This window comes from Pelecanus crispus, chromosome 3, assembly GCF_030463565.1.
Source record: "Pelecanus crispus isolate bPelCri1 chromosome 3, bPelCri1.pri, whole genome shotgun sequence".
Taxonomy (NCBI): domain Eukaryota; kingdom Metazoa; phylum Chordata; class Aves; order Pelecaniformes; family Pelecanidae; genus Pelecanus; species Pelecanus crispus.
The window spans coordinates 69810666-69822756 of record NC_134645.1 but is presented as its reverse complement, the minus strand read 5'-3'; the positions used below and the strand labels follow the sequence as shown (position 1 = coordinate 69822756).

Here is a 12091-nt window from a genome sequence, read left to right as displayed (position 1 = left end):
ACACATACTGCTGCTATACCTGCCTTTGGAAAGCATGCCTGTTCCCAATAAAGGAAACCAGAAGGTATTTCTAACTCAAAGAGACCAAATACCAGTGATGACACAAAAATTTTAGCTATTCAAACAGCCTCAACATAAAACTTGTTAACTAAACACAGAACTAACTAATAAATATACTAGGATAACAATATACTGAAGAAAATGATACAAAACTAGAAGAAAAAAACTTGTTCTGCCTTTACTGTTAGGTGTAGAGAGGTGTTCTGGCCAACCCAGAGCCCAAAAGATGCTGCTGACCAAACAATTCTAATCAACAGCATATAGTGCATGCTTATCCCATAAAAGAAATATGAGTAGTGAACACAGATGCTGTATGTCCAATATAGAATCCTCCATATATTCACAGCACTGCCATACAATTTAGACAGTGACTTAATTTACTGTTTAGGTCACCTAAAATTGAAAAGTAACCAAAGTGGCTACTCTTCACATCACCCATCAGAAACTGAAATTCATGAATTTGTCAGTAGACATTCTGGCCATCCAGAATGTCGCCATTTTTGAACACTGGTCAGATCAGAGTGACAACACATAATGTAATCATTACACTGAAGAAATAAGTCAAATTTCATACCTCCATCAAGGCTCCTGGAAACACGTTTGCTTGAAGTGCGTTCAAAGTACGGAGCCGGTCTGTCTATGAGACTGCTAGCCTGTCGTGTCTGCGCTTGTGTACGTCCACTGTAGCGGAACTTGGAACCCAAGGTTAGAAACTTTGCTTTTGGAGGCTGTTCTGGTGATAGAAGTCTAAAAAGTAAGTATGAAGAAAGTCAGTTAAAAAGGCTTTATTTTATGCATTTAATGAGGTACTTTAAAGCTACTTACTAGGTTTCAACTTTAGTTCACCATGCATGATTTGTACACTCCAACAAAGGATTCTACCACAAGCTCTGACAAGACCTTCTGAAACAATGCCTGTTATTTATTATTTGCAGTTAGAATTGAAGTGGTGCCAATAACCATCACATTTTCCACAGTATGACTAAGCATTTGGGATCCTTATTTTTTGTGCTACCTTGGTTAAATGTTATTTTTTCTAGAAAGCTGAGGCCATTATAGGTCCATGTAGAATACCTCGCAGATCTCTCTTCTTAGAATATTACGTATAGTAGGAACTATAAATCCCACTTCCACTGTCTTTCCTATATTCTGAGGTACCAATATGGCAGCTGCTATTCCTCAATGTTAGGGAATGGCATCTCAAAGCTGTATGGAAGGCTATATCAAGTGAAAAGAAGATTGAGATTCACAATGTCATTTATAGATTTGGATAAGCTGATGCGGGGGGAAAAAAGCATATTGTAAAAAGGGTGAAAAAGAGATTCAGTTTCAAACACTATTAATGCAGGGTATGTATGTTTGTACCTAAGCGTTAATGTCAGAAAGTCTAAGTAACAACACGCCAGAATTTGCTATGAGGGATTCTGCTTTGTTCCACCAGTTTTTGACACCATGTCAGTTTGAAAAGACAGGTCCTCTATACCTCCCTGAATTTCTTTCAGTATGAGGACTTCAAGTGCTTATTCATCTAACCCTCATTGCTTGTACTTTGTTTTTGAAATCTAAGCCATCAGCTTCAACACTGAGGGTACTGTTTGTTCCAGTGCCATCCTTGCTGATAGGATAAACAGTCATCACTGCAGGAACTCTTCCCAGTCTCAGCTTCCTTAGAAAGGTCTTTGATGTTGCTCCTTGGATCAACATAGTGCTGCAGATACATGTTCACCCAGCACGGCAGTCTCCATGGCCTATTCTCCCTCTGTATAAAAGCATCAGACTATTACAGATAGAGCTCTGTGATTTGAGGATCTGCAAAGAATGAGAAGCTCACTGAACATCAGCTCCTTTCAAGCAGAACCAGCAACTACTGTACCCTTTGTACTTTGGATGGCACAGATGGGCAAGCGAGACTTGAAAGTATGCTGACTTTGTTCTACTCTTTTGAAGCATTTCCATTGGGAATATCTGTGTCAGTGGAATAGGATCCAGCATATGTTAAGACAGTATCCAGTGGTGGGTTCTGAAAACTGACAGTCATTCTAAAGATATTTCAGCAAAACTGAAGAATTTTCAGATACTTAGCAAAAAGAATGGTGAGCTAGGTAGAAAATTACCATTTTCTCTAAGAGAGGATGTTTATGGCTTTGTCAGAGTGCTAGCCAGAAGGATCCAATCCTGCATGCCTAAGATGCATATGCACGCACCTGAATCCTAATCTGTTCCAACACATTTAAAAAAAAAAACAAACAGAATTCAAGACAGACTAATCCACCCTTCTGCACTAAGGCCACTTTTATAATAAAATCGCAAGTATCTGGAGCTTCACTTTCATTGCTTCTATAAAACAGCTTTATGCAATCCTTGTGACAATTTATTTCTCTACATTATTTCCAAGAGAGACTGCATTATGCATTAAGAGGAGGAAGGCTAAAAGGGTTTTTCCAAGGTTCCTTCTGTTCTTTTCCAGTCTTGGCAAGCCTACAGAACTAACTGCCATTTTTATCTTCCACCCTGCTGAGATAAACTTTTAATCTTTTAATGTGGAAAAAACAAGAGAACTAATTACTTCCTGATTAAGGGCATTTGAATGGATTTTTTTGTATTACAAGCTTAATTACATAAAATAACTGAAGACTATGCTTTTACCATTTTAAGACATTCTGGGGAGACACTGAAACAAACACGAAAATTTCAAAAAACCCACCATAAATCAGAATTATAAGCAGGTTTCTGCAGCCATTGGTTAAGATCCAGAGTTGCAGACTAAGCTTACCTCAAAAGATTAATGTAGATACATAGTCTGACTGTATTTCTTAAATCAGATTGTTGCTCTTTGAGAGCATTACTGGAATCCTATAAGGTTGAACTGATACACGTGAATCCAATTTGGTTGTCATTTTCAATATAGTTCATTACAGATTTTTATAAATAGCTTTATATGCTGTCTGAATTTCCCATACATTATAAGAAGATGGTTCTTAATGTAATTATTTGAGAAAAACTGAAATATTGCAAATGACAACACAAGGAATCTTACAATGTTATATAGAGCATGCTAAGAGAGCCAGAAGCAAAAAACGTACATCTAGATTGAATACAGTTTTCTGTGGTATCATACACAAGCTTTACACGTGCTCTGAAAGAGCTACAGTCTCTCGGACTCTATCAATTGCTTTCTGCTTTTTATCTTTGGAGAAGAATAGAGCTGGATTTATTTTCCTGGTTTTAAATAAGGATGAGAGGTCTGATGACGTCAGTGCAATATATGGATTTTACAGAATGGTTCAAGTATTGTTACATAATTCTCAGTATAATGTCATTCCTGGTTAGGAAAAGACACTTCTGACTGGAATAAAATGCAATTATTTTTATTATGTCAGAATTTCTGCAGCAAGATTGTCTAACATGTATTAACACTCCTTGAAACTTATATTTGCAAATGGTAGTTCTCAGTTTAGGATTTTTGACTTCCATAAGATTTGTTTTTTCCCCATTCAGGTCCATTTTATTACTATAAAATTAGGAAACACAGCTTCCCAGCAAAGCAAACCACTGCATGAGTTCTTTGAAGAGTGTTGATAAACTTTTCATTACAGACAGAACTGCATGCTATCTGTGGTAACAGGCATCACCAGCCAAAGCAGACTTCAGATTGTAAAGAACAGAATGGCAGACTATGTATCTTAATAAACCTAACCAATGAATTATATCAAACATGAAAAAAAATCTTTAATCAGGATTTCAAAAAGAAGTGCTTCTAAATTAAGCATTTTGAGACTGACTGCCAATCTCAAAACAAATTCTAATATTGCATTCAAGAATATTCTACATTCACTGAAAATCTGAATACTGAAGAACACCCAGTGAGAGTTCTAGTAATGAACTGCTTAGGTCTCATGTTCCCCAACTTCTTTGAAGGTCTCAGTCTAGCAAGTATATTCAGCTTATACCAGTATGCAGAGACAGGATTGCATCTACCTTAAAACACAATTGCTTTTTTAAAATAAAAAAACCAGACTGCTGAAGAAGAAAGCTTACCTTTCACACACCATAGTTACTGTGCTCATTTGAAGCAAGAAACTCAGATTCAATGCCTATTCAATGCATAACAGATTGAACATAAATCTGTGACTCCTAGGCTGCATGGGGTACATGCAATCCCTCATGGAGTTTGTGCTATTACAAAAGTCAAATGAAGATTTTTCAAATTCCTTTTCAATGAAGGAAGCAGAAAGAGAAACAACTCTGTGGCCTATTGTTAAAGTACTCATTTACAAATAGACCACAGTTTCAATGACCAATTCAGAATTTTATGTTTATCAGTTACTAGGGAAAAAATGCAAAGAAAGTTATGGATTATTATATAAACAAATAGTAGTCTGTTTTTCAAGTGATTCTCTGTTCTTTAAAGAATGACTGTGAACTCAGCCCAGTTTACAAATAAGCAAAAATTCAGCTGTAAGCATTTACACTCAGCAGAATATTCTAAAAAGTGAATTGAATGAAGATTACTATCAAGCCCTGAGAGCTTCTTGTGAAGGGGTATAGAATCATAGAAACTATATAGTTTATAGTTTATATATAGTATAGTATAGTGGCTTTCTAGATGGTCGCTCTGAAGAGTTATCTCTCAGCAAGTCTTACATATGACCACTAGTTTAGTTCCATACTGTTAGCACTCAAAGTTTAAATAAAACAGTTAATTGTATTTGAGACTTTCAGAATTGGTAATTTGGGGTCAATTACTGGTAGGGTGTCTTCTGTCTAAGAGGTGTTACTGGACTGAGAAATTAGAGGGGCAAAAAGGGGGGAAATCTCTATTTTCCTCATATCCTTTCAAAGAAAGGTATGAGCATACCTGGAAAAGCGGGGGAAGCAGAGAATTACCATTTACCTGAAGAAAGTATGGTGCTCCACACAAACCTTCCATAACCTTTTAGCAGCCCGATGGTTTGGCAGTTTGAACCCAATAGTGCTCTCAAACTGTTCCAGCTGGAAAGAACCCACAAATAAATTAACCCATTTCCTTAAGCTGGCTATTAACTAGCAGGCAGAGTTCAGATAGTTCTATTACTGTAACAAGCTGTAATTCTGCTCTCATAAGACTTCATAAGATTTTTAAAAAAAAAAAAAAATCAGAATTTCCAGCCTTTTAATAAAATTATATTTGGCAGGCTAGTCATGATGGGTAATAATGATATTATCACTTCCTAGTTGTACTAATGAGTCTTTTGAGAAATCCAATAATACTTTAGCATTCCTTGCTCATTTTCTGACTAGCTGCCCAATGTATTTATTTTTAAACTGCATGAAGTAATTGTACTGCGGGTTGTGCTGCACACTTTTCTTGGATTTAATAAAAGTCTGAAATCCATACTGCAGTGTTAAGCTTACCTGATCTGTTTCACTATATAATAGTTTCTTAGCAAAAGTATTACATCTATGCACCATCAGTGAGTGCAAGAACAATACATCTGTGTTCCAAAATTTACAAAACTACAGTGTTCGTATTCTACTGTTGGTATTCAGACTTCTCTTTTGTTTTATTTATTCACACAGTAAAAGCTACCTTAAACATTTTAGAGTATAATTTAAAAAAGTATTACAGTGTTCAAGATTTTGGTTTTTTGCAAAATCTCCAGTTACAATGTGTTCAAAACATAACCTCACCCTCCTTCAGGAACTCCCACAAACTTATAATGGTATCTGAAAAGAAAGTTGAATTCTCTATTTCCACAGCAGCTAACAGAAAGATTTATAACGTCCTACGGGACAACTCAAGCCTTTGGTTACACCCATACAACTAGACGCACTGACATTTAGTCAACAATTATACCCAAAGAAGAAGAGAGGCTGGCTCTCCCCCAGGACTGCAAGTTTGTATAGACAGTAAGAACATGGCCAGTGTAACTGGCTTTCCTTGTAAAAAAAAGTTACAGGATGGCATCTATCAGGAAAAGAAAACAGATTTTCTTCTTGGTTTGCATTTACTAATCAAGGCAAGTGTTTAATACAATTGGTATAGTTTGAAGAGAAAAACAAAACCCTGTTAAGTTCTGCTCAAATCCAACATAAGCCTGTGAGGCTTATGGGAGAAAAAATGAGGATGTTACCTTGTTGCTGGATAGAAATGATCTCACAAAAGAAACAAGACAGAAAGGTACTACTTACTTCTGCTGGCCTGACTTTGATGTAGAAATTACTTCGCTTATAGGAAATCTTCAGAATTTTTGGCCAAGCAAAGCGGTTGATCCGGAGTCTATCTTTGTAAATGAGCAGTCCATTAGCACATACACCCAGCATGATATCCACACCTTCAGAATCCTATGACGTATGAAACAATTCCATAAAAATCAGTTTAATAACACTCCAAACAACTAATTATCGCTGGCATACCTTGAGAGAATAATGCAACTGGGACTTGTTTCATATTCAAATCTGAAAGACCCTGACAATGAGATTTTTAAAGCAGAAATAGCCAAGTATATTAATTTTATAGGAAAATCTTTGGACTCTATGTAATGGCTTTGGCACTCATGCCATTGCATATGCCACAGTTCTGGGAAATTCTACAATATTCTGGCAATAGGGACTAAGTAAACAACTTACATGCAAGGAAAGGTATGGTGGGTGTGCTATCCATAATTTCAACAAATATTAAAAGAAGAAAAATTAAAAACAGGCCTTTCTAACTTAAAACAGCCAGTGGAAGTCTGAACAAGTTGGTGATCATGGTGATCTTTTACAGTCACTTACTATTCCTGCAGAGATGTAGAAAGTAATGCATAGCTGATAGCCGAAAATGTCAACACAATGATTTCAAAGTGCTGGTGGGCTGGGTTTCTGAGCATTCTGTTCCACTGACAGTGTCTGATGCAAGTTTTACAGGCTACAAAACTGATCACTTACTGATAAGGCTTCAATGAACTGTACCAGTACACAATACAGCAGAATCTCATGTTGTCCCCAACAACAAATCAACTACATCAAATGCCAACACTGTCATTAAAAAGTTGCTTCACTGGCATGACTAACAGCTGCAAGTGGATCCTTGCCAACAGCAGTTCTAATGCAGTTACTTCACTACAGCAAAAGAAAACTCCAATAAAACCCTAAAAAGCTAAGTTCCTTAAAACACTACAGACCAAGTGAACTGCCATGCTGCACTTTTATTAAAAATGAATAAATGTTGCAGACATAGTTAATGTATGTGAATAAAAATTTAAGTGTATTTCTTTCAAGTGCTTCTAACAGAACACATGAAAAAGTCTATGGAAAATTGCAAAAACAAGTGCACATTATTTCCATATAAAACAGAATTAAACACTGTTTCTCCAGTACTTATAAGTCTTGGTTTTCTTTTTTAAATATAGGACTGATATACTTTACAATGCATTCAATTCCCTGATGACTTGAGACTCTGGATTTGTGCGAGGCAGCGGGACGGAGTTGTTTAGTTGGTTTGTTAGTTTTTTAAGTAAAAAAATCCCTCTAGAAATGCAAATTTGATTTGACCTATCCAGAGGAGTGGAAAAAGCACCAAAAACCACCCTCCCCCAAGACCTCCCCCCACTGTTTTTAACTCGCATGGTATTACAAAAACAATTACGTGTTCTTTTAGGCTTTACTTTATGGCCCCATGCCTCCTTGGCATCAAAAATCTGACATTTAAAATGTATTTAGCTGCTCTTATGAATAAAATATTATTTCCAAGCTGCACATACATCTATGCATTAAATAAACTTAGATTTAAAATAAATTCTAAGGATGTTAGAGCTGTAAACTGAGTAATTATTGTGACCAAGAGGTTAGAGGCTTATACCTAAGAACTGAGGGTATGAAATTTTTTAAAATAATCTATATATATTATGTCCTTTAATATTAAGCATGTGTATCCCAAAAGAAAACAAAACCAACCCAATCCCCAATACCTTGGCATGATGTAAATCCACTCCATACATGGAGAGTCTCTTAGCATTTTCTAGGAACTGGGAATCCGCCTGAGCTGGAGTCAAGCCCCTGAAACCATTGAATAAGCCTTGAGTTTATTGACAAAAGAACTGAGAACCAAAACTGAGTGGAAACCTGGAATTCAGACACATGGAAGAACCTCAGTTTGTAAGGCATCAATAGCATTTTTGCCCTAAAGGGAAAGTGTTCTTTCAGAGCATATTATAGTCCTTTAGTAGAGATTTCCACTATTTCAAAAGATTCTAGCTCTATGTTGCTTAAACTAATTCATATGCTCAGATAAAAATATTTTCTCCAAAAGTTCTCTTCTGAGATCTTAGTGAAGCTACTATTTTCAAACTGAAATTTTTAAACACATGAAAGATGTTCTAGTTACACAGCAAAAGATTTCCAAAGTAACCATAACTTCAGCGTAGCAGTTTTGCATATACTCTTAAAAGACTTGACATAAACATGACAAAGCATGATGATTTCATTTAATCCCACTGTATCTGACACACCTGTGTGTTTTGTGTAGCTCAGCTACCTTCTCTTCCATTTCTTGAGTTTGATTGGGTGCAAATTGGAATTCACTGATATAGTCACTGCGGTGCTCCTCTGGGTCATGATCACCCAGCTCAGCCTGCAGTGTATATGAACCAAGGAGGGCGTGTGTCACAAAAGAACATGGCAGTCGACCAGAAGCAATATCCTGACGAAGCTGTAGGCACAAGAAATATCTGCAAGACAAAGGAAAGAGGAAAAAACAAACAAACAAATAAAACAACAACAGGCAAAGTGTTATGAATGGCAAGTTTATGAGCGATATGGCCGAATTTATCGGGATTCATTTAATCATATAAGCGTATTTTAAAACCAGTCAATGCATTAATAATTTGTTACACCTTACATTATTTGAGCATTATTGCCAAACAGTAAATTTCACTTCCATTTTTAAGAGTCAATATTATTTTCATAAATAATGTGAAGAGCAGGAAAAATTCTGACTTCCAATATAAATCAATGAAAAACTGTATCTAGTTTGTAACAAAAGCTGACTTAGGAACTCCTTCATTTCACATTGTAGCCTGCAGGTATCTAAGGTTTACAAATAAACACCCATGCATTTCCTTTGACATTTTCCTTTGGCTTTAAAACTCTTAACTTTTATATCCCTTGAAGTTCATGAGCTAATGAAGTCATATAATACACAAAAGAAATCCGATTTAGTACTGAACCCATAATTGCCTTCCTTAAACCATGTATGTATTAGAATTTAATATTTCAGGTACTGAATACAGTCTTCTACCAAATTTAACAAGTTAATAATCAGTAGACATCCTACCCTAGCACAGATTTTTAATCTAAATTAAAAACAAGTTTTACAAGTGAAGCTTAAATTGTAAGGAATTTAGCTTTAAGCTATAACCATAAAAATGCTTTTATCAGTTGCAATTGAGAAGCCAACCAACTCACTGAAAATTTTCAAAGAAAACACAGACGGCTTCTTTTAAATACACTGTGTACTAAATGTCTTCGACTATTTGTAGTAATACATCAGCTACACACTTGCATGGCTATCTTATTTTGTGCAGAAGACTGATCCAATGAGATGTGTGGTAACATATACCATGCCTCAGCAGAGTCAGCTAACTCCAAACCCTGCACTCGACCCACTGGTTATGTTAGTCTTGCAATGCTACTTTTTAGGTGCCTAGTATCCACTGCATTCTAAGTATTTTTTTATCTAAACACTTTGGAAGAGAATTATTTTCAGGTTTTATTATGTTTTATGGTTTTGTTTAATGCATATGTATAAAACTATGTTTTCACCAACCTAGCCTAGATTATTACTGAAGTACGTTGGATCCCCTGAGCTTTGCTCTTAATATCAATACCCCCACACCCTCATTTGCTATATAATAAAGCAGCAGCCTGACAACCACTGGCTTCTTTCAGATATGATCATTCACAACTTACCTCCTGCCCAAATCATATCCCCACTTATTGTTAAATTATTCTTTCTCAAGTTTCTTGCTGAAGTTTTCACTTTGCCTTTTCAACCTTGTTCCAAAAAGCAATTGGTGTAAGAACATCTATAGTGTTGCACAGTAATAGCCAAACCTGTTACAGCATCCAGAAACTGAAGAAGAAATTCTATATGGCCTTCAAATTAGACTAACAGTAATTTTTAAGTTTAACATTAGGAACTATGCATACCTAGTGATGTCTTCAGTCAACTGTGAAGGATCAGGGGGATAAAACTTCACATTAAAGGTGAATATCCAAGGTAAACCTAAACATGGGAAATGTCTGATTGTTACTCTCAAACAAGTTGAAGCAAGCAAAGAAAGAACCTTACTGAAAAATGCTAGGCAGTCATATAAATCTTAGATCACTGAAATCTTGAATAAAGTTTTTTCCCTCTTTTTACAGTGTATTAGTAAGAAGCATATATTATTTTCATTATCAGGTAGTAACTCATATACACATACAGTGAAAGATTAGCATGTTCAAAATTATTTTTAAAGAATGTTTTACAGTAAGTTACGTAAATATCAGAAGATGTTTTTAATTTGAAGACTACCATAATATATTAACACTTTTAAGATATCCTGTGTTCAGAGACATTTGCACTGAATTTCTGTTTATTCCCAACTCCTCCAAGGCTAACAGTCTCCTCCTGTTTAAACTGACTGTTGGTTTGAGATACTACAATAAATATGAACATCAGATGTCAAAATGAGGTCTGCGTTGTATACAACAGAAAGATTGTAAGTAAATTATTTGTATTCATATGGAATGCATTGAAGATAAAAAGTATTAGCCATTCCCCCTTTAAAATATTTTTTGAGAAACAATACCTTTAGAAACTATAATAGCAATGATATTTTAAGTTTAAATTCTCATGTGTTAGAATTGTTAACACCACATACATTTTTAAAGCAGAAGCGTGCTTAAAACCAGTTTAATAATTTGACAAAGCATAAAATGTTGCCTTTAGTCATAGCTCTAGCTTTAAATAAATTTTTAAGATTTGAAAGCTGAAGTCACTCATCAATAATTAAAATACATTCTCAGAATGTTACTCTACCAGTATTGTAACACTATGTGCAAGAGGAATAGGTTCATTGGAAAGTACTAATAACTTGACAAAATGTAGAACTTTCCTAATTCAAACACATTTTATTAATTACAATGCAGACATTCATATGTAATAGAAAATCCCAAAATAGGAGTCTAGGAAAAGAATTTAATAGTTTGTTTTTGCATGCTGCTTGCAAGCAAATGCAGTTGAGCTTTATCGTAACTTGCCAAACAAAGAAAATAACACAACAATGTAGACCTGCTAAAAATTATGAAGAAAGATAAGAAAAGAAATCAAAATATTATTGAAACAATTAAGTAGCCATTTTTGTCTTTCTCTCACCCCTTTTCTCCTGAGGCAAATAATATTTTGGTGAAAGACCTAGCAAAAATAGTCTTTGGTAAAAAATCGTAACCATTTCATAAAGCTTGTTAATGATGAATTTTGGACAGTAAACAATTTTAAAAATCTGTCCTACACAGATAATCATGCTTTGAAAAATGTGTATTTTAACAACAACAAAAAAAAGGCTGAAATGGCATTTCCAACATAGTGCTAGAAAAGAGTGCTGACATTTTTGTTTAAGGTTCTTTAAAAAATCTTGGTTTAAAATTTCACAGCTGTTAAAGTTGAAGAGGTGCTTTGTGTCAAAATTTCTAATGTCTTTCAACATTTCAAAAATTATTTCAGTTTTTCAGACATGACTATTCATTGGAGCACTTCAATTTCTGCTTAAGTGTGAACCTTATTCTCCACCTGGCTGCTAAGTCACTATTTCCTTTTGGGAGCTCAGAGTTTTAGCATATCTTAATATTCCAAGTTATCAATTATTTGTTAGAACAATGATAACTTTGCTTACAAAATAAGGCAGGACTCCTTAAATGAGAAAGCCTAATTTATCAGATGTGCATATAGTACTGAATTGGGTAAAATACGCCTCATTGCATCATCTACTGCAATCCAGTGCAAGACAGACTTAAGACAAAAATACCT

The 12091-nt window shown here is 35.2% G+C and overlaps 1 protein-coding gene across 9 annotated transcripts in view; it reads right to left on the bottom strand.

The window, feature by feature from the left end:
• Nucleotides 1–12091, bottom strand: part of EPB41L2 (erythrocyte membrane protein band 4.1 like 2) — a 70289-nt gene that overhangs the window by 23511 nt on the left and 34687 nt on the right. For all 9 annotated transcript variants that reach the window (XM_075707805.1, XM_075707802.1, XM_075707803.1 and 6 more), the window contains exons 5-10: nucleotides 10231–10306; nucleotides 8532–8750; nucleotides 7992–8079; nucleotides 6232–6384; nucleotides 4955–5052; nucleotides 635–807 (exon numbers count right to left, since the gene is read on the bottom strand). In XM_075707805.1, the coding sequence (XP_075563920.1) occupies nucleotides 635–807; nucleotides 4955–5052; nucleotides 6232–6384; nucleotides 7992–8079; nucleotides 8532–8750; nucleotides 10231–10306 (807 nt within the window). The remainder of the gene's footprint in view (nucleotides 1–634; nucleotides 808–4954; nucleotides 5053–6231; nucleotides 6385–7991; nucleotides 8080–8531; nucleotides 8751–10230; nucleotides 10307–12091) is intronic.